The sequence below is a fragment of the Ornithodoros turicata genome, unplaced genomic scaffold, assembly GCF_037126465.1.
Source record: "Ornithodoros turicata isolate Travis unplaced genomic scaffold, ASM3712646v1 ctg00000911.1, whole genome shotgun sequence".
Classification (NCBI taxonomy): domain Eukaryota; kingdom Metazoa; phylum Arthropoda; class Arachnida; order Ixodida; family Argasidae; genus Ornithodoros; species Ornithodoros turicata.
This window is the reverse complement of record NW_026999415.1, coordinates 159,956-187,597: the sequence shown is the minus strand read 5'-3', so window position 1 is coordinate 187,597 and position 27,642 is coordinate 159,956. Positions and strand designations below refer to the sequence as shown.

General features: G+C 46.7%; 1 protein-coding gene and 1 non-coding gene across 3 annotated transcripts; both read left to right on the top strand.

Moving 5' to 3' along the window:
• The first annotated feature begins 344 nt into the window (after window positions 1-344).
• Window positions 345-26,887, top strand: LOC135375635 (zinc finger protein 431-like). 2 transcript variants are annotated; one of them, XM_064608308.1, is made up of 4 exons: window positions 345-658; window positions 2,473-2,671; window positions 7,936-8,079; window positions 17,685-20,049. In XM_064608308.1, exons 2-4 carry the CDS (start codon window positions 2,545-2,547, stop codon window positions 19,232-19,234), a joined length of 1,821 nt encoding a protein of 606 aa, XP_064464378.1. In that variant the 5' UTR covers window positions 345-658; window positions 2,473-2,544; the 3' UTR covers window positions 19,235-20,049. The 2 variants fall into 2 exon arrangements, with proteins under 2 accessions (XP_064464378.1, XP_064464377.1); XM_064608307.1 differs by lacking the exon at window positions 17,685-20,049 and adding an exon at window positions 23,006-26,887 and having other exon boundaries at window positions 430-658.
• On the top strand, window positions 8,718-8,790 carry Trnaa-agc (transfer RNA alanine (anticodon AGC)). Its single transcript has one exon. It is a non-coding gene; the product is annotated as a tRNA-Ala (tRNA).
• Window positions 26,888-27,642: the final 755 nt, after the last annotated feature.

Below are 27,642 nucleotides of genomic sequence, written 5' to 3'. Positions count from 1 at the left end.
ACACCGTTTAGAGAAGAATGTGCAACAGAAGTGGATCATTTCTGCAGTGATTAGTTGGTTTCGGTTTACATATTTTTGTCGCGGCGAAGTGCAAAAGGACGTATTTCACTGGTGTGGTTCATTGAGGGGTAAGGGAGTGTAAGAGCGTCGTTTCGCGTTTCACCGCTGGCGTCAGTCAGAACTTTGACGTAGGAAATGAACTCGAGTGTGCTCCAGCAAACGGTCATAGCAGACGACGCGTGGACATGAAACGCTATCATCATCATGCTTTTTGTGTTGAGCGCATGAAACTAAATATATTCAGTTGTATCGATAATTAAATTCTAATCCGATAATTAAGTGCGTTCCACACACCGCGGTTTTCTTACTTATAGGCTCGTAACCATATTTTTATTTAACCCATGCAACGACATCGCCATCATTCTTTCCTTCTTTCCTTCCTTCGTACATGGCGGCGCGCACAGCGAACGTAAATATTGCAGCGTTGAACCAGGTTGAACATTGAAAAGTGGTGCTCTGTCCGCGGAGACAATATTGGGATCTCCACCATTTGACGGGACCCTTTTTTTCTTGCCGTTAATGTCGATTCTCCAAGCCAATTGGAACCAAAGAACCTCGAGCAGAAGTGCTAGGACGAAACCGAGACCCCCATGCTTAGGTAAGTGACAAAAACCAGGCTTCGTCTGCAAAACACTTCTTGTTTTGTCTAAACGTATTGGGCTGCATAACTCGCAGTGATAGCGATGCAAAAATATAAAGTTTCTCAAATTTTATTTTATAGTATACTACATATATCGAAGGATCACAGTACATTTTGCGGGCATGCTGACGAGCCTTCCACACATAATGTCATTGTCATTTGTAGTGTGCAAAAAATGTACTAGTTCATAGGCTGGCTATAGCCCTGCCCTTCGGTCACGAAACCTATCGTTCAGAGTTCACCACGGCCGCGTGACACTGTGACCCTGCCCGTTTTTCGTGCGTGAACAAGTACCACGCAGAACTCTTGCCCTACAGGACCAGAGAAAAGTTTACCGAACATCAGGGTGACATATTTCTCGATTGGGTCGACACGTTAGCAGGGAACGCAAGTGGGCCCAGAATACCGAATAGAATAGCGAGCCACCTGTCTGTAAGTGTGTGTGATCCTCTTTGCTGCAGGTGTAGCGATAACGGAAATGCATTCCATGGTCCTCTGTTACCGGAAGCGAAAATTATGGTCCAGTACTGAATTCGGGTAATGGCTGTTCCTGTTGTGCGATATCATTTCAGTGACTTTTCAGTTTATTTTTGTATTTTGATGGCTTTATTCTCTGTAATTCTCTAAATACTAGAGGAGATCGTGGGAACAGAGAGAAATATTGGATCTCTAGGGTGCATCCATCGCTTACCTACTCCTCCTAGTCCTCATAACTCCATGACATCAACACATATACGTTTACATATCCCTTTTTTACATTTTTTTTTTTTTCATTTTGCCGTGTTATGGCAGTATGGTTTGCTACCGAAAGGGTCGGCCTATGAGTGTGACATTGGATGAAGGTTATGCCCATCTTGGGTTTCTGGACTCGGAGTGACCGAAGACATCTTCCTACATTTCTTTGAAAAATCTTGCAAGATGTGCTCATCCCAACGACGTAAAATTACTTGTGTACGCGTGGCAGCGAAGTAGCACTAGGGTAAAACAGGGTGTTGTCAGCGGCTGACAGCTGTGTAACAGCCGTTCCATTACCGGAAACATTAACGGAAACGAAATTCGAAAGCTGGTATCAGAAACGCATAATGGAAACGAAAATATAGCAGTAGCAAAAATGGAAACGGTAATGAAAATATGTCCATTACCCTTCACTTGGTGTCTCCCCAATATATATTATTTATTGATTGATTTATTTATTTGCAGATACTACTATTGTAGGAGTGGATACATTGAGAAACAACATGTATCATCAAGAAAAATCAACAACAACACACAACATCAAAATATATACATTATACTTTGCTAAGATGGCCATTCACAGATTACACAAATATGATTGATGCTCTGAAACAAAAGCAGATGCCGTTTGGGACGTCACAATACTGTCCGGTAATTCGTTCCATTCATTAATAACCCGTACAAAGTAAGAGTACCTGAAGCAGTCATTGCGATAGCTTATGGGTGTAATATGCCTAGAATGTTTGTTTATTTGAATTCTTCTTGAATGGTAAGATACATATTTGTGCGCTTCGAGCTTACTGTTTTCTCCCAACAACGCGAAAAAGAACTTTAATCTAGCAACTTGAGATCTCTCGGACAGAAGAGGAAGTTGCGAGCGCTCCAAAAGTTCAGCTGTACTTTGATCGCGGTTAGATATATGCCACACTGGTGTTGCATAAAGCTTACATCTCTACCATTCTGTGAACGTGTGACAACTGTTTATGTTCTTTTCTTTTTTTGGAAAGGGTGGCAACAGTTTGGCTTCTCTTTAACAGAAACCCGAAGAGACAGAGATCTGCGTGTTTGGGGCGTCAAGTTCCAGCCCTCTGGATTTTCAACCCCGAGAGATGGAGCTCTCCCTAAAGTTCGGTGGTCAACTCCCAAAAGTAAAATTGGAGCCTCTTGACGCTAGCCTACCAGAACAGGGCCAGCAACAGGAATGCAACGAGTTTTCATCAGGAGGCAACAATTACGGTAAAATTTTTGTACACATTCTACTCAGTTGGTGAATGCTTTTGGAATATTCCTGAGGAACATGATATAGTGTAAACTATGTACAGTGCTGGACAAAAGTTTACAAAACACGCTTCAGCGCATTCCATCCCCAGAGCGACACGCTAGCAGTGAATGGGACCGTACAGAGTTAGAGATTTGCCTAGGTAAGAGGGTTATCCGTTTGCAAGTCCGTACGGTTCCATCCTCTGCTGCCGTGTCACTCCGAGGAAGGAAGGCGACGGAGTGCTTTCCGTAAACTTTTGTTCAGCATTGTGCTACTCAGACTAAATGTTCTGGTGAATGTCTTACATGTGGCTGTCTCACGTCATTTAAAGGGACTGTCGCATCCGTCCCGGTTGATTCCAAAACTGTAGCGCAGTTATACTCCGCGTTCATCGTTGATAATAATGGGGTCATTCCATGCCGACATTCGTCCCAGTCATTGCGCTCGACCGTCCTCGATTTCTTGCAAATAAATTGTGGTTGATTATTCCCACGCAGCCAATGCCCTCCCGGCTTATTTTTGCAGCAAAGAAATTTTTCGCGCCGTGGTCGCCACTTGAAGATTTGTGATTTGACATGTAACCTACTTGGAGAAAAAAAATTCTAACAAAATACCTTTTGCACAAATTTCTACGAAATCTATTCTGAGTGAAGGCAAAGCATAGTACATTCATGCCAAGACCAGTTAAAGTTGATCGTCACTTTTTACCCAGAGTTTATGCCCCGAGAAAACTGTAAAATTTCGTGAACTTTTGGAATTTTTCTCAGAACTCTCCAGTTTTTTCATAGCTATGTAAACTGTTTAGCACTGTTGCGTAGGAGGCATACAACGTGTTAAAAATATTTTGAGGCGCGCAGACTTGGAAGAGTACGCAGAAAGAAATCGTGAATTTCGGAAATATTGCTCTTTTCCACGTATTGAGCCGTCAATTGCGCGCTGAGGTGGTCCTGATAAAAATGAGACAAATTGCATTTGATAGTATGCCCCTTGAACATTTATTTTACAAAGTTTCATCAAAACACTTTTTGTTTTAGGAGCGAAAATCTTTTTTGAACTGGAGCACCCCTGCACTCATCCGGCGTTGCCCCGCAACGCGCACCTTCACCCATGCCGCATGGCCGCCGCTGCCGCGAAACGCACACGGGAGCTGCCCAAACCGATTTGCGTTCTTTAGCAAAAAAAAAAAAAGAGAGAAACAAATTATACCCCTGTCAGATGTACTAATTTAGTGTCACTTTCAGCGAGTACACTTGCAGTAAGTGTCATTCTTTCGGAGTCACACGGCATCTTTTAGTGACACTAAATGCAAAGTACACTTACGATGAAGTGAGTTCGCCAAACTCACTTCACTTTGCCTGCGACAATCAAGTACGTAGCCTCCACGGCAGGGATTGCGTAACAAAAAGCTTATTTTTGGAAAAGGAAAGAAACAACCCAATCGAAATTTATTTTTGGACAAATTTGTTAAGACAGCGCTGATTTGTATAAGAAAGACTTAAGGACTTTTGGCGTGATTTACCGGTACTCTCGTTCACAGACTGCCCAGTACAGTTCGTAATCCACTTCGCGGCAGCCATACTTGTTGACATTGCACTGTGGTTAGGTGTTACCGGCAAAATACTCACAGTGAAGCACTGAATAATGGAAGACAAAAAAGACAGGGCGTCGTGGTCTGAGATAGAAACCCATGCTATCAGAACATGGGAGGACCAAGCGAAACGCGAAAGTGTATGCTGACATCGCGGCCCAGTTGCACGCGCAAGACATAGTAAAGACCACCAAAGAGGTGAAGAAGGAGATTGAACATTTGTCAAATAAATATACTTGTGTTGGTTCGCAACAATTATATTTATGACGTTCAATCGACTTGAACTGCGAAGAAAATCTTTATGAAATGTCTCTGGACGTAAGAAAAATGATTTTACCTAGAAAGTACGGCGCACTCCCCGATGTTAGGTAGGAGTTGAAGCTCGCCCATCGTCATCACCGTGACTGCTTAGTGACACTTACTTATGCCGTGTAGCGGGAGCGTAGTGAAAGCGACATTACAGGACGGAGTGCACTTCAAATAAGTGACACTAAATTAGTACGTCTGACAGGGGTAATGTTCCAAGCTTCAGGTTCTCACAAGAACGTCCTACTGCGGCGATGCAGTTCAGTAGGAGCACTGGGCCTAGGGATGTACTTGGGTGGCACTGGCGGGCTATTGAATAGCCATAACCTGTTCGAGCGATGACGCACACAACGCTTACTAACACCGACTTTACGGCACCAGGCAATAAAGTGTGGGGAGGATATGTTTAATGATGATAAAAAAAGGAAAGGAAAGGTTAGTCATGATGGAGGCTTGCTGTTCCCAAAAAGCAAAGAGACACAAAGAAAGACGAAGAAGCAGAAACACAGACACAGAAACTTATGGAGAAATACAGAAAAAAACAGCTCCTTCACTAGTCGACGACGACAACTTCACTCTTTCGGCTACGACCAAAGAATACGATAACAAAGGGGAAGACTTAAAACTGTCCAAGTGACGTCATTAAATATAAGGAGCCAGCTCAGGAGGACGGCATCGCATTCCGATCAAAGTGAACTAGATGTGATAGGTGCAGACCGGTCGTCGTCGAAGTATATCCCTGGTTCCAGTGCTCCTTGTGTACTGCACCACCGCAGAAGGCGATGCGTCTTGGGGTGAAGCATCCTTGCAATGCCGGATGAGTGCGGGGGTGCTCCAGTTCAAAAAACTTTTTCGCTGCTGAAACAAAAAGTGTTTTGATGAAACTTTGTAAAATAAATGTTCAAGGGGCGTACCATCAAATGCAATTTGTCTCATATTTTTATCGGGACCACCTCAGCGTGCAATTGACGGCTCAATATGTGGTGAAAAGCAATATTTCCGAAATTCACGATTTCTTTCTGCGTACTCTTCCGAGTCTGCGCGCCTCAAAATATTTTTAACACATTCTATGCCTCCTACACAACAGCACTAAACAGTTTACGTAGCTATGGAAAAATTGGGGAGTTCCGTAAAAAATCGCAAAAGTTCACGAAATTTTGCAGTTTTCTCGGGGCATAAACTCTCGATAAAAAGTGGTGATCAACTTTAACTGCTCTTGGCATCAAAGTACTATGCTTTGCCTTCACTCAGAAGTGATTTTGTTGGAATTTGCGCAAAAGCTGTTTTGTTTGAATTTTTTTTTCGCCAGATAGGTTAGATGTCAAATCGCAACCTTCGAGCGGGCGCGAGAAATTTTTTTGCTGCAAAAATAGGCCGGGAGAGCACTGGCTGCGTGGGAACAATCAACCACAATTTATTTGAAAGAAATCGGGGATGGTCAAGCGCAATGTCTGGGACTTTTGGCATGGAATGACCCAATGGTAAAAATCCAACACAAATTGGTGGTGTCGTTCCTGTGCATTTGGAGTACTAGTGGACAGCGTCTGCTCTGTGATCGGCTCGCATGTGTATTGTTGTTTGTGTATGTTGTCGGACGAGTTCATAAAAGCCAGGAGCGTCACAGCTTGTTCCACACAGCAAAGTCACTTAAGGAGGAATCACTTCTTCAGAAGTCCGTGAGTGATTTTCGTTCGCACAAGACACGTGAACGCTTTCAACCATCATCGTGAGATTGGTACTGGCGTGTTCTCTTAGCTTTTCTCTAGTCAATGACGTATTTTTAAGAGGACAAGGTTGAGCCGTTGGTTTTTAATAAATTAAAGCTTGGCGCGTCTCGAACATGTGCTGCCATCTTGGTAGAGTGTCGCACACTAAAATATTTGCAAATTCGGGCTCAGTACAAATAGACGGATAGTCCTGGAGTTGTACAAAATGCGTCATTGACAAGGGCAAAGCAAGGAGAACACACCAGTGCTTCTGTTTTGACGATATTTTACGCAGTTTCTGAGCGCTGTACGAACAAACGTTCTCTGTTGTCTCGCGCAGAGTGATTCCCCCTTAAGAACTCGCAGTGGTGAGCGAAAGTCGGCATATTTACTGACGTCTGTCCACTTAGTATATTGCGAAGCAAAAGCTGAGCAGATGACTTCAGATATACGTAATCGCCTGCTCCCATTTGTGTGCCTAGCTGCAGGGAGACACGTTTTTAAGACTCGTTTGTACTATTGAAGCCAGAGGCGGAGAGTTTTCATTTTCCCGGAGGGGGCAAGGGCGCTCACTGGAGGGAGGGGGGGGGATATGTTTATTAAGAAAAAAAAAGGGAAAGTTAAGCCAGATGGATGTCGGCCTGTTATTCCAAAAAAAAGTGAAAGGGGGAAGTCAAAAGAGGCAAAGAAAATAAGAAAACAAAGAAGGGAAAAAAAAGGAAAAGAAAAATGAAAAACACAAAACTAAAGCTGAAGAATCACACACTCTGGCGGGATCCTATGATGTATACAGAACTGGTATAGAAATAAGGGAAGGAAGAACAGAAAAACAAAAGAAAAAAAAAACAGAGAGAACGTAAACAGTGAACATGTGCACAATTATGCCTTTGAAAACTCAGTGCAAAAAGAACAGAATGTATTGAATCCCCGGTGCTTGACCCGAAATGCGCGCAATATAATGGAGCAGCGGGAGTTGAACCCGCTCCCAACGAATATGCGTTCCGAAGACCCTACCGTTACACCTCACTGGCAGCTGCTGGTACGTTTTCGACTGCTTCGTTTCATTGATCTGATTGCTTTGCGCGAAATTCAGGCTATGTGTTCTGTCATCCACTGTGTTTCTTCGCCTCACCTTCTACTGTGATAATGGGCATGGTGGGCGGATACATATTTTACAGATTGCAAGGTGCATTTTTGGGTTGGTGCTTCTTCGCTCTTTTGACCCGAGCGCGCCGAGCCCCAACGGTTGGTGTCAGCCTCTTAGCGGGACTTAGCCTCTTAGCGGGTGAGGCGGCGCCCCCCCTAGTTCATGTTCCGGGGGGGCAAGGGCCCCCGCGCACCCCCGCAGTCGGCGCCTATGATTGAAGCTGTTTTCGGAAGAGAGACACGACCAAGTTGTCTGTTAAGCGGCGACAAGCATTACCGTATCTGGGGTTTTATGTGTGTTCTCAGATCCGATAGCCCCTTTAACAAAAGGATCCAATGAAGTTTTTCTGGACTGGTGTTTTCGTGTGTGATGTGTACACATGAGTTGTAACACAGCATAATGAGATTCAGAAAGGGGACAGAGATGACTACATATCACGTGGCTTGAAGCTTTGCCGCGTGACTTACTAATACCTTTTTTGTCTAACTTTAGGGGCAACTCGAGGGATGATCCAAATTAAAGAAGAACCTCGAGAGGAATCTTCGGACGAACATCCGATCATTGAAGTGAAGACAGAGCCTTACAACACTGCAATTTTGGACCAGGTGGGACACAGCCATGACTCAACGTCAGAAGGTGATACAATATGATTAGTTAACTTAGTTACAAAAAAAAATCTACAAGAAAGTGTGATGCAACAGATATGCTTTGGATGGATTCCTCTCAAGCACGTATCATCTTTCCTGTCATGCTTGCTCATACTTGGGCTGTGAATTTTTCAGTAAAAATCTGGCGCTGTCTTCAATTTGGGGAGAAATCGGCATCACTTGGGCATCCGTGGGCTATCGCGTGTTTTTGTTTCTCATCTTGTCTTTTAAAGGTGCACTAAAATGCAAATGCAACTTGTTCTCAAATGAGAGCCAGTGTTTTAATTAGTATGGTGTAAGCAAAACTAGTTCACGCAACGCTACCGCTTAGAAGAAAGATGCAGTGAAAAGAACATGAGAGAACTGATGTTCTGAGGCTGGAACAACATAGAAGGAACACATACATACAAAGCCTTATTGAGGCTTTGTATGTATTTGTTCCTTCTATGTTGTTCCAGCCTCAGAACATCAGTTCTCTCATGTTCATCAGTTGCCGCCTGCGTCGATCCCGTCGTATGAATGTGTGTATGGGAGAGCAGAAATGTAAGAGTGAAAGGAGGATGAGTGAGAGAGAGTGGCTGGTTTGTCCCTTCAGATGACGCACCCTGGAAGTCGCTGAGAAGGCGTGTTAGCTTAGCTCAGTTGGTAGAGCCCTGGACCAGCAATCCAGAAGATGTGGGTTCGACTCCTACAGCTGGCTAACCTTTTCAGTGACTTTCAACTTTCATCGCAGTGAAAAGAACTGTCTTTGGCGTCATCCAATGAGACTGTACGAGAAACACTTGTCTGTCTGTTGTGCACGTATGGATTTGAAATGGGGCCTGTTGTACTGTTCCGTACTTGCGCCACATGCTTTAGTCTCAAATTTTTCGATACTGATTTACGGAATCCTCACGACAGTTATCACAAATCTTCCACTGGCAACGTCTTTTGAACAGCGACGTAAGTCCGCTTTGTAACTCGCGCCACGTTTTTCGCCGAAACTGCTCCACGGCGTGGCGCACTCAGCGTGGACTAAGAGCACCCGATGCGCGAGTTAAAGGAACGTTGACTGCTTATCGGCGAAGCAAAAAATAATCTGGTAAAATTATTGTTGTTGGCTTCGTAACAGAATCCTTAGTAATGAAATTGCTTGGAATCCAAGCTTCTGTTTATGACAAGTATGAAGTTAACGTGGCATGTAACTTAATTTGAAATGAACTTGTTCTCACATTTTAGTGACCCTTCAGGTCCTTTATAAGTTTTTTTTTGTGGCCTCCCAGCAGTCATGGCCACTAGCTACTTCTACAGTAGTTTAACTATAACTACTAACTACTTTGCAATGAAGTAGTTTAAGTAGTAGTCCAACTACTTTTCAGTGAGGAAGTTAAAACCACTGCTTTAACTACTACAATGTATTTTACAATGTAACATCTGTAACTACTTAACGTTGACCACCAACACCAATCCCATTCTGTAGTGTTCTTGGACACCCGAGTGTGAACGACAAGCAGTGATAAAAGTGAAGATTTAGTAACCATGCATGGCACAATTGCACTGCACCTCCGTTCTCATCAAACAAGTAGCTCGAGGTAAAAGTCGGAAACACAATCGCGCCGTAAAGCTTGCGACAAAATCGGAAGTAGTTGGCGCCTGCACTAACCTAACTACTGTAGCTAACTACTCGAAATAGTAGTTTAACTAGTAGTTGCCACTGCATTTCTGCAAGTAGTTGATAACAAATTTTTAACTACAATTGCCTCCCAGCGCTAATCCTCTTAGGCAGCGGCAGTGCTGACACACATGGGTGTATTTCAGGGAACGCAAGTGACTCATTCTTACATGTGTTACGCGTGGCAACCTCTGCTCGTATTCAGCGGAAATGTCACTTCAGGATTACGTGGCGACTGGAATTCGGGGAGAATTCGAGTTTAACCGGAATTGGTCGCAGGTTTGTTTGGGGGGGGGGGGGGGGGATAGCCGGGTTTAACCCGAAAAAGTCACTCCCTACTTATACTGAAGGCTGTCACAGAGGACAAAGTGATAATGGCTCCTGAATTCATAGATGTGTCTGCACCAAGACCTCTCCTTGCTAGAGACAGTTTACATCTTTCGTGAACCCTTCCGCTGGCTTACCACGTCTAGCTTACTATGCTGGCTTACTACGCTTACTGCATTGTAGAAGATGGGGAAATTCGAGATAAGGGGGCACATTGAGATACAGTAAAAGCTAGTTAATTTGCACCTCATTAATTCGAATTGCTGGATAATTCGCAAAGTCATCATGGTCGACTTCAAAGTCTGCGAGGCAAAGTCGCAAATTGGAGGAGGCAAAGTTATCATGGTACCGCCATATAGTACATCAATATATATCACACTCAAATCAGCTCCGCTACGGATAATTTGAACGGCGCGCCCACAATTGCACGCTGCCGCTGTCAGCTTTCCAGGTTCAAACTGTGCACCAAGCTACTATTTCTGCCAATCAGCAGACACCACTGGAATGCATCTTCTCCTTCTCTCCTTTTCTTTTTTCAGAATCGTGGCTGCGTTGCTGTCATCGTTCCACGTGCACAGTGTCGCTTATTAGCTCACGAGTGGAGTATCGAGTGCGGAGACAGTGCTCATTGCGTTGCACATGCTGGTGCGCCCATGAGAGCAGGTCAGCCCGTGCATAATATTAAACCCCGAGATTAGGGAACACGAGGGGACAGACACAACACGGAGTCTCAAAAAGTCAGTCCAGCAACGATTACGAACTCTTTTCCCCATTGTGGATTTGTTGCCAAAGTGTGGATGAACACACCCAACAGGAGTCCGACATCAAGGCAGAAGGGATAGTTGCTAAAGCCATGCGCGCCGTGTTCCAGGATGCTTGGGAACTGCCTGTTCTAAACTACCATAAGAAGTCCTAAACTGTCATGAGATGGACTCGCGGACGGCGCCACGGATGAGGAAGGGGAGGTGTTGCGAGTGCGGCATTAAAAATGGAGGTGCACTGAACTTCATGTACTTTTTTTTTAGCTTTGAGAGAGATCAAGACTATGCATGCAAACGAAGCTTGACCGTGCTTTGTTGTAACAGTCAAAGGCAAAACTCACTAACTGGTTTATTTCGCAAATAAAATTCTGGAATGTTCATCGTGCACTCCTGCTTTATCTAGCACATAAACTTCCGTTCTAGACAGTTGGCTGGTGCATGGTTGCCAAAACATGGTTGGTAGAAAATGTAGATGGTCCACCTATTTGTTTTGTTGTGCCTGCTTCTATCTTCCAGTTATTTGAAAGCCTCAGAAGCGGATTGCCTCTTCAATTTTGAGGGGGGGGGGTCTTAGTGACAGGAGCGGAAAATATCTCAAAAAGAAAAAGTGAAACGGCATAAAAGATTGTCGGCACCCTAGCAGCTTCTCCTCTCTGCCTGTGCAGGAACACGTATTACCTAGTTCACCTTCACTCGAGCGATACCATCTTGACGGCACAAAAGACCGCATAAAGACGAGGCCTTCCCTAAAAGTACATTCGTGCGCGTTGTGCTTTCTCCAGTTTGTCAGCGTGCACTGAGTTTAAAAAAAAACAAGCGTGGCTACGAAGCGTAGAAAGGTTACCAAGTGGTATTCAAAATGCGCAAGTGATACCTGATGTTTTTCGGACCTCATGCTGTTAGGAAAAAGAACAGCATGGAGAGAGGAAAGACAGATGAATGGAGAACATCTTCATGGAAAAGCGTGACAAAAGGCAGCGAAATGGTTCTTAATCTCGCAGCAAGAGCACGTGAGTGAGAGAAACAGCAGAGAAGGTTTTTCCTTGAGACATTTCTTCCACCAAGGAGAGTGCAGACGAGAGGGGTCACTGATTGCACCAGGGGATTGAATTCGAAGCAAGCAATCTTTCAGCAGCGCTGCCGTCGCCTGTTGGGAGTGGGCGGGATTCGGTCGAAGGACTGCCTTGAGGAATGCTTCAGTTCTGTATGTGGCTGAACGAATTGGTAGATGACTGTTGGGTTTCATCATCCATAAATAACGCCACCTCCAACGCACGCGCCACATATTTGTACGATGTTGCTGCGGCCTGAACTCGTTGATACAACGAAGTCCGTTCCCGCAGATTTTGGTCGGAGAGCGAATTGTCATGCAAACGAGGAACAGCCGGAAAATACTGTTCCCCTCCTCCCCCACCCCCCATATTGCATGTGTTATCAACTGCATATTCTGTCCGTTTGCTCTTCGTTCCTGCCGTGCTCAGTCTGCTACCTGTGTCGATGATGACCACAATGGTCAAGTGTCCGATGGTCCTGTACTCTTAAAGGGGCGCCAAAATGCAAAAACTTGCTATCGAAAGAACGTTCGTATTTCAGTTAGTATAATGCCAGCAAGATTAGTTCACACGGCGCTACTGTTTAGAAGAAAACGCAACGAACGCAGAACCGTCTTTGGTGTCAGTGAATGGTATCCCCAGGAGGCAAGGATTGGCAGAGGGGCAGCAGGAAAAGCAGGCGCATACGTGTTGTAGGTGCGTGTATTTGGAACTGGTCCGGTCGAAGTGTTGTGTATATGAGTGGCATGGTGTGCACTGCTCATTTTTCAGTACCGATTCCCTGAATGGTACCCGCAACAGTTCTCGCAAATGCCCTACTGACGACATTTATCTTCGGACAGCGATGCCCGTCTGCTTCTCAATGCGCACCACATTTTTCGACGGGACTGCTCCCTGGTGTGACACACACTTGCACGCGCAGAATGGTCTAAAAACACTGATGCATGAGCAGAAACGAGGTTTGGAACACTGAACCAATAAAGAGTCTGGTGGAATTTAGTGCTCTGCCTCGAGTACTAAGGGAGCGTCACACACAGTTGACAAGAGAACGGTTGCACTGGACTGGAAAATAAAACTTCAGGGAGAGTTCACAACAAAACAGGAAACCAGCAAAGAAGGTTAAGTCGAGCATTGACGTGGTTTGTGGCTCCATAGCGTAGTAACGTGCACGAAATCAGTGTAGCGTGCAACCTTGTTCTTGCATTTTAGTGTCCCTTTAATAGACGCTGCTTTCCGTGCAACAGCTGTGTCTCACAATGGGTTCACATGAAAATGGCGTTGTGCTCTGGATGATGCTATCTGCACAGGCATCGCGTAGGCCCCTCCCTCTGTACTTTGTGTTACGCAGTGGCTGCAAGGTCAGTGGTCGTAAAAGAAGCAGAACGCCAGTGTTTGCCCCCCTGACTGTCCTCAAGAGTTCGTTCATAGTCAGTGAGATCGACGGTCAGTGGTCAATATTTTGTTTAAAGAATTTCGCATTAGCACATTGAAGCAACTGTGGCTATGGGCGACGAAACAGACGTGGACAGATGCAGAGAGGACAGCAGGGCAGAAAGGAGTGTGTGTGTGTGGGGGGGGGTTAGTGTGCATCCTGGGCCGACTTCAGGGGGAACTGTGCCGACATTCGTCTAGAAAGTCAGTCAGTGGTCGTAATGACGGGGACAGAATATACACGTTGTACCTGATCCATCCTCAAAAGTTTGGTCACAGTCAGATAAAGGTTATATTATGTTATATTATCTTTATTTTACGTGTATTTATTTCCAGGTCTGTGTTGTGGGCTTGACCTTTCAGTCTCAATGTAGCTCTGAAAGAAAAAGGTAAAACATAGTAGGAGTTAAATTTATCTTATCTTACCTTTACAAGTTGTCATGATAATGAGGGAGAAATACACGGTGCGCCTGTGGGGAGGAAATCGTTCCCTAGAAAAGCAGTCACAAAGTGACGACGTCATCTTCATTTCATTTCTCATTTCATTTCATTTATTCATGAGCTCTCACTTAGTACACAACATTACCAGGCCCGCCTCAGTCTGTGGGGCTTGTGACACAGGGACAGACATCAGCAGCGGTTACCTGGAGCATGAAAACTATAATACCTGACATCATTGTATGTTACATAAAATACATAAAACCGGCATGATTGACCTCATATGTTCCAGATGATCAGGAGCGAAACAAATTAAATGAAAGCAAATTGAAATACCCAGCAACTGTCTTCAGACACGGGAAACAAACTTCACAAAGGCTACCTGAAATGGAGATTTCTTAAACGTGCCGTCAAGTCTTGCTTACGTTGGGTGATGAAAATTTCATTGGGCAGCTCGTTAAAAATCCTAAATCCTAAAATCATACTAGCGAGTGGCATAGTAACAGCTGTGGACTGTATCAAACTGTCTGTGCTGTTAATGCCCGAATTCTGCAATTTCAGTAGCAAGAGAAAGGAGTGGTAAGCTCCATATTAAGGTCGAGCACTTTCGATCAAGCATCTTCAGGTTGCACTTCCTCGAATGCACAGTTGGAGATCAGCACAACCACAGTTGGATCACAACTCATAAACGCTGCTACGATCACTACCAACGATTGACACACTGAGCAACCTTCAGACCGAGTGAAAGTCAAGAGGCAGGCAAATCATCAACACTAGACCACAAGAAAAACATGCTGTATAAGTGCAGCATTTGTTTGGCCACATGCGTGGACACTCGCAACATGGTACTTCATCACAAAACTCGTAAAACAAACAGATTCACTTGCGACGCGTGTTCCGCGAAATTCCGTCGTGCATCAACTCTGCGGGTGCATGCAAAGTGTTGCGCCGGAGAATGGTTGCACGATTCCACGATATGTGTACTTGCATGCACATCAAGCACGCACAAGAGCGATCTCTGCCCTGCAGAATCCAGCCACAATATGCGCCTGTGGCATCACAGGCACTCACACATCGGCAAGAAGTTGTTCAAGTGTGATCTCTGTCCTGCACAGTTCCACCAAAGCGTGGGCTTGTCACATCACAAGCGAGAACACACAGGCATGGGGCCATACAGATGTGATCTCTGCCCTGCAGAGTTCGGCAAAAGCAGGAAATTGCGAGACCACAAGAGAACACATTCGAGTGAGAGGCCATACAAGTGCGATCTCAATGCTCAGGTATCACAAGCGAAAACATACAGGCGAGAAACCCTTTAAATGCGATCTCTGTCCTGCAGAATTCAGTCATAGGACAGCTCTGACGTGTCACAAGCGAAAACACACGGGTGAGAAGCCCTACAAGTGCGATATCTGTATTGCAGAGTTCAGCTCCAATGTGAGCCTGTTGTATCACAAGTGAAAACACATGGGCGAGACGTCCTATAAGTGTGATCTCTGTACAGCGGAGTTCACCCAGAGTTTTAGCCTGTCGTGCCACAAGCGAAAACACACTGGTGAGAAGCCCTTCAAGTGCGACATCTGGCTTGCAGAGTTCAGCTGTAGCGCGAATTTCGCGCGCCACAGGCGGACACCCACAGGCGAGAAGCCATACAAGTGCGACCTCTGTCCAGCGGAGTTCAGCCAGGGTGAGGGGCTGCCGTATCACAAGCGAAAACACACTGGCGAGAAGCCCTTCAATTGCGACCTCTGTCTTGCAGAGTTCAGCTGTAGCGCGAATTTCGCGCGCCACAGGCGGACACACACAGGCGAGAAGCCATACAAGTGCAATCTCTGCCCTGCAGTGTTCAACCACAGGACGGCACTGTCACATCACAAGCACACACACATCGGAGAAAAGCCGCACAAGTGCGACCTCTGTCCTGCAGAGTTCAGCGCGAGGGCAGGCCTGTGGCGTCACAGGTGGACACACATGGACGAGAAGCCATACAAGTGCGACCTCTGTCCAGCGGAGTTCGGCCAGGGTGAGAGGCTGCCGTATCACAAGCGAAAACACACTGGCGAGAAGCCCTTCAATTGCGACCTCTGTCTTGCAGAGTTCAGCTGTAGCGCGAATTTAGCGCGTCACAGGCGGACACACACAGGCGAGAAGCCATACAAGTGCAATCTCTGCCCTGCAGTGTTCAACCACAGGACGGCACTGTCACATCACAAGCACACACACATCGGAGAAAAGCCGCACAAGTGCGACCTCTGTCCTGCAGAGTTCAGCGCGAGGGCAGGCCTGTGGCGTCACAGGTGGACACACATGGACGAGAAGCCATACAAGTGCGACCTCTGTCCAGCGGAGTTCGGCCAGGGTGAGAGGCTGCCGTATCACAAGCGAAAACACACTGGCGAGAATCCCGGTAAGTGCAACCCCTGCGTCGCAGAGCTGAGCCAGAGCGCAAGCCGGTCATGACAAGCAAGAACGTGTGGGCGAGAAGCCCCACAAGTGCGATCTCTGCACCGCAGAGTTCATCTTGAAGGGCAGCCTGACTCGCCACAAGCGAAAACACACAGGTGAGAAGCCCTACAAGTGCGGTGTCTGTAGTTCAGAGTTCAGCTGTAGTGGGATCATGTTGCGCCACAGGTGCACACACACATGGGCGAGAAGCGACACAAGTGCGATCTCTGTCCTGCACAGTTAGTCGATAGCAGGACGCTGCGGCGTCACAAGCAAAAACACGCAGGCGATAAGCCTTAACCTCTGTTCAGCAGAGTTCACGCACAGCATGAAATTGCAGTGTCACGAGCGGACACACACGGACGAGAAGCCACACAAGTTCAATCTCAGTTCCTGCGAGCTTGACCCAGAGCTCAAACCTCCAGGGCTACCACAAGGGGGACCTACATGGATGTTCAGTGGTGCAACCTCTGTCCTGCAGAGTTCAGCCATAGCATACATGTACGCGCAGCAGTGATTCAGTGATTCCTTTGATGAAAAATTTGGGAGTGACACTGCTGTTGTCCCGGGCAGCCTGCATCTCCGCAATTCTCTCCATTTCCCGCAACTCACTCTAGATAGTCATGCAAGTGAAGTCAATAAACCTATTGTTTTTCCTCAACACCCACTCAACCATCGTGACCCATTCCACATACATCAAGTGCCAGTGTGCAAATTTTTGTTTGTCCCTGGCGGAGGAAATGTCTCTGATGGAGAGGTGGACACGTTGATCAACGTGTTTTTATTAACATCTAAAACACAGGGTGCACTTTTTATGCTGAGAAATATTAGATGCTGCACTGCCTTCATGTTGACTGCCTTCCTTGAGCGTGTACATTGCTATAGGAGCGTTACTGATGTATAGCGGTAGGTAAATGCCCCTTGTGTGGCATGAGATATTGAATAAATTTTTAAAGGATCCCGAGGGAGCCCTGCCTTGGGCACTCTCGTGGGTATTGTTTGTTTGTTAAGGGTGGATGGTCTCGTCAGAATTTCTGCCGGCAAACGTTGTTTTGCACGAGGCAAAGCAGCCAGGTAAGCCCCACCACCACCTAGCATCAAACCTGCAAATAAGGGAAGTGAAACCCCGTTTCAAACCATGCTCACAGGCAGCCGAACTGTTGCCGGCATACAGCAGCGATTGCCCACCCACTCAAAAATCACACGATTGGGCCAAGTCTTGGGGCTCAGCTGACGGAGTGTAAAAACTGGGCCCCCCACAATGCAAGAAAAACAAATTTTTGATTATACTGCCATTCGTTGCTGGGAGAGGCTGGGATGAATGGTAGATGACTGTTTGGTTTCGCTCTCTCGTAAATAATGTGGCCTCTGATATGGCCCTATATTTTTGTGCAATATTGTGCCTTAGTTCTGTGAGCAAACTCTATGCTTACGTCAGTCAACTACAAAAACTGTCTGCGCTCTCAACGTCCACATTCTGAAATTTCAGGAGCGAAAGAAAGCAGTGGTGGGCTTCACATTAAGGACGAGCTCAGAAGCACTTACGATCACACATCTTCAGGTTGCACCTCTTCCAGTGCACAGTTTGAGACCAGCACAACAACAGTTGAACCGCGGTTTGAAAACCTTGCACTAGTCACTATTGACGGTCAACCCACAGAGCAATCTTCAGACCAGAGCGAGACCCAAGTGGCGGGCAAGTCATCGACGTTCGGACATGAGAAAGACAAGCTTTATAAGTGCAGTGTTGGTTTGGCTGCATGCAATGACACTGGGCTCTTGGAAGGTGATGTCAAACCTCACAAAGCAAAGACATTTACCTCTGACATGTGCTCCGCGGCAATCAGTCATGCATCAACTCTGCAAGTGCATGCAAAACATTCCATGGGAGTAAGCTTGCACAAATCCAAGATATGTGCATTTGCATGCGCATCGGGCGCATACAAGTGCAATCTCGCCCCTGCAGAGTCCAGCCACACTATGTGCCTACGGCATCACAAACAGACGCACATGGGCAAGAAGCGCTACAGGTGTGATCTCTGTCCTGCAGAGTTCAGCCATTACACGAGCCTGTGCCGTCACAAGCGAAAGCACACAGGCGTGAAGCGATACAAATGGAATCTCTGCCCTGCAGAGTTGAGCAACAGTGAGAAGCTGCGTGATCACAAGAGAACACACACGAGTCACGGGCCATACAAGTGCGACCTCTGTCCTGCACAGTTCGGGCATAGCACAATCCTGAAATGTCACAAGCAAGGACATACAGGCGAGAAGCCCTATAAGTGTGATCTCTGTCCTGCGGAATTCAGCCTTAGCTCTAGCCTCTATGACCACAGGGGGACGCACAGAGATGTGAAGCCCAATAAGTGCGATCTTTGTCCCGCTGAGTTTAACAAAAGGGACACCCTGCAGTGTCACAGGAGATCACACACGGGAGAGAAGCCATACAAGTGTGATGTCTGCATTGCAGCATTCAGCCGTAGCTCCAGCCTGTTGCGCCACAAGTGGACGCACATGGGCGACAAGCCCCATAAGTGCGACCTCTGTCCTGCAGAGTTCAGCAACAAAACGGGCCTACAGTACCACAGGCGAACACACACGGGAGAGAAGCCATACAAGTGCAATGTCTGCCCTGCGGAGTTCAGCCACATTACGAGTCTGTCATATCACAAGCGAAAACACACAGGCGAGAAGCCCTATAAGTGTGGCATCTGTACAGCAGAGTTTAGCCGTAGCTCGATCCTATTGAGTCACAAGCGGACACACACGGGAGAGAAGCCCCATAAGTGCGATCTCTGTACTGCAGAGTTCAGCAGTAGCGGAAACCTATCACGCCACAGGCGGATACACACAGGCGAGAAGCCCTACAAGTGTGATCTCTGTCCTGCAGAGTTCATCGAGAGCACGAAGCTGCGATATCACAAGCGAAAACACACTGGCGAGGAGCCCTATAAGTGCGACCTCTGTCCTGCAGAGTTCACCGGCAGCGCGAAATTGCGGTGTCACAAGCAGACACACATGAGCGAGGTGCCCTGCTAGTGCGACCGCTGTCCGACAGATTTTAGCCACAGTCCAGACCTGGGGCAATACAAGTGGACACACATGGTCGAGAAGCCATACAAGAGCATTCTGTGTCTTGCGAACTTGAACCAGAGCACAGACGTCCAGTGATAACATAGGTAGACTTATATGGGTGTGAAGAGGTGGAGCCTCTGTCCTGCAGAGTTCAACCACAGCACACACGTACACACACCAGTCAGAGGACCAGCAGAGCATGGACGTGTGGCTTCATAAGTAGGCATGACACACTTGGGATAGAAGCTGTACAACTGCAGTCAACACGACCACATGAAAGAGAGAAGGCATCCAAGTGTCTGTTCTGTTGCATGTCCTTAAACCTTTCGACCTAAAGGAGCACATGGCAAGGCGCAGGGGGGAAAGGCTGTAGAGATTCTATCTGTATGCCCAGCGTATCTTATTTTCTTTTGTATGCTTCTCCTGATTCTTCTCTTTGGATGTTTCACTTGAGACTCGAACACATGATCAGACGGAGGTTGATGGGAGTTGAATTGGTGCTGGGTTGGGTGGTGATGGATGTGAAATCTCAAACACCGTACCCAGTGCCAAGGAATAAACAAACAAACATGGAAAGGACATCACACAGGTGTGAAATGCCAACCCAGCTTTATATCCTTTATTTCCACGAGCAAAATTCCTGTTCCCTTTTCATTATCCCTGTGACAGACACATCTTTTTTATTTATTTTATGCCCTCACTTTGCTAAACCATTGAAATAAAGAAATTTTGCAAGATGTAACAACTTTTAACTAAAATCCTGAGAATTACCTTTTCGGTCGCGAGCATCTGTTGTGGAATCCATTACAATTTATTAATGACATCACAATAGTGGTCATTGACAGACGCTCGTGTAGGGGTACGAGAGATCAAAACTTGCAAAAGACAATGGCCCTGGGCGGCTATGCTTCACTACCTCACGGCATATCAGCACACTTGCCCTGTTGTTGACCTCGGAAAGTGCATGATATTTTTGTTGCCGATGGGGTTATAGTTCATCATAGATGGGATTCAGCTAGTTCAACATCTGGATCACTTGAGAGGGAAGGAGGAGAACCGTTTGTGCTGTGTGTGTGATGCACTTTCGCATGCACACAATAGTTAGTTGCAAGTTGTTGGATCGTATATACAGGGTGTCTTTTTTTTTTCTTCAATACAGCGTTTTCATTACAAGAAACTGGAGGCTATAGACATCCTGTTTTCACTTCTGTCGTCTCTGGGCCGGTGGACGTTCTTAGCCTTCTCTTGCTCATCCTTTGGATGACCAATTACCAAAAAATCGTTAATTAACTTGTTTATTATCAAAGCTATGAAGTTGTCCCAATTTTCCAAAATTCGTGAAGGAACACCATTTTTTTTCCTTTAATTTGTTCATTGCGCACCTTCTAAGACGCGTCTTTCCTTCACCCCCAGTGTGAGAGGGTGAAGGAGCACAGTGCCGCCTCATGGGCGTCAAAGATGAGCTTTCTTGGCGGAAACAAACCAAAAACAAATATATCGGGTGATGCTATCGGAACTGCCCTTATCTTGGGTTGCATTTTCTATTTTCTTTTAATCTTTTTTGAGGATTCAAGAGGCGATAGTGTGCTCTTTCACCCTCTCACATTAGGGGTGAAGGAAAGAGGCGTCTCCGAATATCCGCAATGAACAAAATAAAGAAAAAATTGTCTTCCTTCACGAATTTTTTTCGGAGAATCTATCGAACGGATTTCCGTTCGGGAAACTGCGGCGATATCAGGTGACCGAATGGAAGAGATGTTATCATTGGGACAACTTCGTAGCCTTTGCAATTAAAAAGTTAACTAACGATTTTTAGGTAATTAGTCATTCGACGGTTGATCAACAGATGGCCAAGATCTTCTGCCTGCCCAAAGATGATGGTAGTGAAATCTGGATGTCTATAGCCCTTAGTTTTTTTAATGAAAAATCTGAATCGAAAAAACAACAACTATAATAGCAGGTATGTCAGGGTGAGGTTGCGCTGCCACACGGCGGCGTCTGTACAGCCACCTGTGAGCATGCTGTTAGTTTGGTGTCCCGCATTAAATTGCTTCAATATGTCTACACCATCATGTTACCTGTCTTGTATATCCCAGTGCTGCAAGCATGCATCATCTGTGCGGACCGTGAAAAGAGTGAAACCGGGAAATTTTTTTTGCTCACTTCCGCTCTTTGTATTTTTGATTATATGCAATGGTACTGTCATACTGTGTACAGGAGCAGTGTTTCTCGGTTCCAAGAATCGCATGTTCTACTCCGCAAATTATGTCGACAAGAGCGAAATGGTGCTGACAGGATTGGTGCCTGACGAAGTAAGATCTCAGACAAGGTGTACATACACATTCTCGTTTTCATGCAGCATCTGGTTTCTGGTTTGGTGCTTCAGAAGCAGATTTTTTCAACTCTTATTCTTTGTCGGTGACGGAACCCGCAACTATGTTTGGGCGAGGCTGGGGTGTCACGACGTAAATGACCAATAGAATATAGAAGTGATTGACCAATGCGAATATGCAGAAAAATGTGCACAACGGACACTGGCTTGGCGATCGTTAGGTTTTCCAGAACTGGAGATGTTCCGATCTGAGCTGTTCGGAGAATGCCCATAAGCGTACCACGAAGAAATAGCGCTACGTTTCGGGGCAGATGAAACTCCCCAAGGCAAGATATACCTGTACTATATACTATATCCATCTCCAAAATGGATGCTCCACAGCTGTGTCAGTGTGGCATGAAGGACACGAGCCTGCGAGCGGTCCGTTGATTCCAAGAAATTGGGAAAAGGATTCCTTGGAGGAACAATTTGGGAGTGTCACTGCAGTTGCCCCGGGCAACCCGCATCTAGCCAGCGCCTTTTCCGCAACTCGCTGTTGATAGAGTCATTCAAGTAGAGTTAATAATCCTGTAGCCTCGTCAACACCCTCTTATTCTTCATGACCCATTCCACATACACCTAGCTATACCTTAACGCCAACGTTACTTGTGTTTTAATTTTTGCTTTGTCTCTGGCGGAGGAAATCCAACATTAACATCTAAACACGATCTACATCTAAAACACGAGGAGTACTTGTTGTACCGAGAGATAGTACATACTGCACTGCCTTCATGTTGACCGCCTCCCTCCAGCATGTACTTTGCAGAGCGCGAGCCATGCCATTAATATAGGAACCCATAAATGTAACTGATGTATGGTGGTAAGTGCCCTAGGTGGCATGGGTGTGGTATGAATTTTTAAGGAACACTGAGCAGCCCTGCCTCGGGCACTGTCGTGGTTGTTGCTTGCTTGGTAAGGGTGGGGGGTCTCGTTAGAATTTCGGTTGGCAAACGTTGTTCCGCGCAATTGTTCCGCAAATAGCGGAAGCGAAACGCCGTTTCACACCAACCCTGCTGGCTCTCGTAGACGGCTGAGCATCCGCCAGCGTGCGGTAGAGGCCGCCCACTCAGTGTCGAGTGATAGACCCGAGTCGTTGGGGCTCCGCTGACGGAGTGTAAAAACTGGGCCCTGCACAATGCAAGAAAAACAAATTTTTGACGATACTGCCGTTCTTTGCTGGGAGAGGGTGGGATGAATGGTAGATGACTGTTTGGTTTCGCTCTCTCGTAAATAATGTGGCCTCTAATATAACCCTACATTTTTTGGAGCGTATTGTGCCTTAGTTCCGTGAGCAAACGTTATGCTTACGTCAGTCAACAACAAAAACTGTCTGTGCTCTCAATGTCCACATTCTGCAATTTCAGGAGCAAAAGAAAGCAGCGGTGGGCTTTACATCAAGGACGAGCTCAGAGGCACCTGCGATCACGCATCTTCAGGTCTCTCCTTTTCAAGTGCACAGTTCGAGATCGGCACAACAACAGTTGAACCACAGTGCCAAAACGATGCACTAGTCACCACTGATGGTCGACCCACAGAGCAATCTTCAGACCAGAGCGAGACTCAAGTGGCAAGCAAGTCATCGACGTTCGGACATGAGAAAGACAGGCTTTATAACCCCAACATTTGTTTAGCCGCATGCATCGACACTGGCCACTTGGAGGTCCATGTCAAAACTCACAAAACAAAGACACTTACCTGCGACAAGTGTTCCGCGACATTCCGTCATGCGTCAACTCTGCGAGTGCACGCAAGACATTGCACGGGACTAGGCTCGCAGAAGTCGAACGTAAGTGCACCTGCATGCGCATCGAGCGCACACGAGTGCAATCTCAGCCCTGCAGAGTCCGGCCACAGTATGTGCCTGCAGCGTCGCAAGCGCACGCTCGTGGGCAAGAAGAGCTTCAGGTGTGATCTCTGTGGTTTTGAGTTCAACAAGAGGTACAAGCTGCGCAATCACAAGAAAGCACACATGAGTGAGGGGCTATACCAGTGCACCTTCTGTCCTGCACAGTTCAGGCAAAGCGCGATGCTGAAGTATCACAAGCAAAAACATACAGGCGAGAAGGCCTATAAGTGTGACCTCTGTCCTGCAGAATTCAGTCATAGCTCTAGCCTGTTGCGCCACAAGCGGACACACACAGGCGAGAAGCCCCATAAGTGCGATCTCTGTCCTGCAGAGTTCCACAAGAGGTGCGACTTGCAGCGTCACAGGAGAACACACACGGGAGAGAAGCCATACAAGTGTGACGTCTGCCCTGCGGAGTTCAGCTGTAGCTCGATGCTGTTGCGCCACAAGCGGACACACACGGGCGAGAAGCCCCATAAGTGCGATCTCTGTCCTGCAGAGTTCCACAAGAGGTACGACTTGCAGCGTCACAGGAGAACACACACGGGAGAGAAGCCATACAAGTGTGACGTCTGCCCTGCGGAGTTCAGCTGTAGCTCGATGCTGTTGCGCCACAAGTGGACGCACATGGGCGAGAAGCCCCATAAGTGTGATCTCTGTCCTGCAGAGTTCCACAAGAGGTACGACTTGCAGCGTCACAGGAGAACACACACGGGAGAGAAACCATACAAGTGTGACGTATGCCCTGCGGAGTTCAGCCGTAGCTCGGTGCTGTTGCACCACAAGTTGACGCACATGGGCGAGAAGCCCCATAAGTGTGATCTCTGTCCTGCAGAGTTCAGCGAGAGGGCGGGCCTGCGGTCTCACAAGAAAGCACACGTGAGTGAGGGGCTATACAAATGCACCTTCTGTCCTGCACAGTTCAGGCAAAGCACGACGCTGAAGTGTCACAAGCAAAAACATACAGGCGAGAAGGCCTATAAGTGCGACCTCTGTCCTGCAGAATTCAGTCATAGCTCTAGCCTGTATGTCCACAAGCGGACACACACGGGCGAGAAGCCCCATAAGAGCGATCTCTGTCCTGCAGAGTTCAACAAAAGGTACGACTTACAACGTCACAAGAGAACACACACGGGAGAGAAGCCATGCAAGTGTGACCTCTGCCCTGCGGAGTTCAGCGACAGCTCAATGCTGTTGCGCCACAAGTGGACGCACATGGGCGACAAGCCCCATAAGTGTGATCTCTGTCCTGCAGAGTTCAGCGAGAGGGCGGGCCTGCGCTCTCACAGGCGAACACACACGGGAAAGAAGCCATACAAGTGCAATGTCTGCCCATTGGAGTTCAGCCACATGAAGAGTCTGTCATATCACATGCGAAAACACACAGGCGAGAAGCCCTGTAACCCTGTATCCACACGAGTCAGTTTTCTGCCGGCAGCAAGTCGGGAAGGAGTGAGAGGATATCCGAGATAAACGTGATCACTACGCGTCTGAAGACGCCCGCTCATTCTCTAGCATTCGCAAGAGTCATTTTCCCGGCGGCTGTCAGTTTTCCGATCCCTTCTGTATTCGCGCTTGCATATCGTCTGTGTCTAGCGTAGGATGGACCAATGAAAGAAAAAACTTATTGCGCTTGGGCTCCTTGTGGATGATTCAGAGTGCATTCACGTGAGAAACGGGACAGGATATGGGCCAAAGGATAGATTCCGAAGAAGCGCTACGGAATGTAAAACAGCGTTAACGCAAATCTCCATGTGGACGACCCAAACGCCTGTTGGAGTATTTTGAGAATAGACGCTGTCACATTCGGTTTTATTTTCCACTAATGAAGCGTATCTCGATGCTGAGCATCAATATAGGCGCTACAGCGTGCCGACAAGTGATGGATTGGCGATGAAGCTGTGGTGTCGAACTACAGGTAGTCAATAATTAATTAAATTAAATCAGATCAACTTTTCTTTTCCTTTCGGTAGGACGAGTAGCTTCCAATTATTATGTTTTTATACATGTATTGGAAACGTGCATGCAAACGATTATGTGTAGTCAACATCTGTCCAGCGAAAGAAATATCCACGTTTATAAAATTCATGCTTGTATTCCGTGTCTGTTTCGTCTCGCGTAGAGAAAAAGCTTACTATGCAACACTACATTGTAGGTATCTCTCTATATATTGCATAATTGTTCCGAAGCTGCTGCGCTGGTGTGTCATTGCACCACTTTCGCAGTAAAGCCAAGCATCGTTGGCGTTCCAATTCAGAATTTGCCATAGTACAGTGAATGCCGTTGTATGGGACACATGCAGAACAATCCTGATGAAATAAAAAGCAAGCGCGATAAGGATCCGTTGCGTCACCTCCTCCTTCTGCCGACAGCAGACGCCGCCGGTCGTCAGAATCTGTGCCGGGAGGACAAGATATCCAGCTGCCTCCGACTGCCGCTCCGGAGATCAGAAAGTGGTGACGTTCCCTGACGACTGAGCGTCAGCCGGCAGAAAACTGACTCGTGTGAATACAGAGTAAGTGTGATCTCTGTGCTGCATGGTTCAGCCAGGGCACGAGACTATATCACAAGCGAAGACACACAGGTGAGAAGCCCTACAAGTGTGGTCTCTGTCCTGCAGAGTTCATCGAGAGCATGAAGTTGAGGTATCACAAGCGGAAACACATGAGCGATGGGCCCTAGTAGTGCTATCCCTGTCCGGCAGAATTCAGCCACTGCGCAGACCTGGTGCAATACAAGCGGACACACATGGACGAGTGTCTCTGTGCTATAAACTTGAGGCAGAGCACAAACCTCCAGGGTTGCTGTAAGTGCACCTTCATGGGCATGAGGAAATGCGACCTCTCTTTTGCAGATTTCAGCCGCAGCACAAACCCACACCAGCCGGAGGACCAGCAGATCACGGACCTGTGGCCTAGTAAGTGAGCACGACACACTTGGGACAGGAGCTGTACAAGTGCTGCCGATTCTTTTCTGTTGCGTGTCCTCAACCTCAACGCAGATGGAGAAAGGACAGCAGGAAGGAGTGAAGGGCAGGGGGTTATTATACGTCCTGGACCGAGTCCAGGGCCCAATAAAGCACAGATGTCCTTTAGACGTCCAGAGGATGATTTTATTAGGACATTTAGTGTGTCCATAAGATGTCCGGATATGTCCAGTATACGCTGAAAAGACGTACGAATCAAATGCTTGTCAAGATCACGTTGCGGAGGATATCCTGGGTGGATGTTTTCCCCTCTACTGGGTGTATGTCTGAAACACATGTAGAAATGTCCGTCGGATGTTCTGTCTACATCTGCCTCAATACACTGTAGATGCCATGCATTATGACACCACGCAGGCTCTAAACTGCCAACCAGGGTTTATTTCGACGAATAAATTATTCCCCTTTCTTTCATTATTATCGTGACAAACACTGCTCTATTTTTACTTAGTTTTGCCATACGTCTGCAGCTGATGAAATAAATAAATAAATCAACCCAAAGAACTTAAAAATATATGTGTATATTCTGCAAGATGTAACAACTTATAACCAACATGAGAGAACAGATGTTCTAAGGCTGGAAGAACATAGAAAGGACAAATACGAACAAAGCCTCAAATTGTGAAGATGTGGGTTCGAGTCCTACAGCTGGCTCACTTTTTCAGTGACTTTCATCTTTCAACTTATAACCAAACTCCCGAAAATTACCTTTTGTGTCACGAGCATCTGTCGTAGAATGCATTACAATTTGTTAAATACTGCTCCGGACTCTGGAAAACAGAGTTAATCTTATTTAGTGCATGAAAAAAATCGATTCCTCAAGTATTCCGTGGGCACAATTTCAATCCTGTATGAATCCTGTGCATTTCCGTCAGCTTTTCAAGATCTGCTGAGCCTCCACAAGTTTCGATGACACGAGGAGCGGGTGCAGTAATCATAAGCCCACAAATTGCAATGATGTCATGTTCTGGAGAGGGCACTTGTCTCCTAGCAACGACGCCGGCGTCTGGGGAGGTTCACATGGTGAAGTCATGTGACGCTGATTGAGAGATGTCTTCTCCCTCCTTTGTGTTGTCACGATGGTCGGAGCGGTCGGAGGATATGTCACGTGGGGCTCCTCTGAGCGCAGAAAGTGCGCCCTTCGGAGATGATGATGATGCTGATGATGGCCA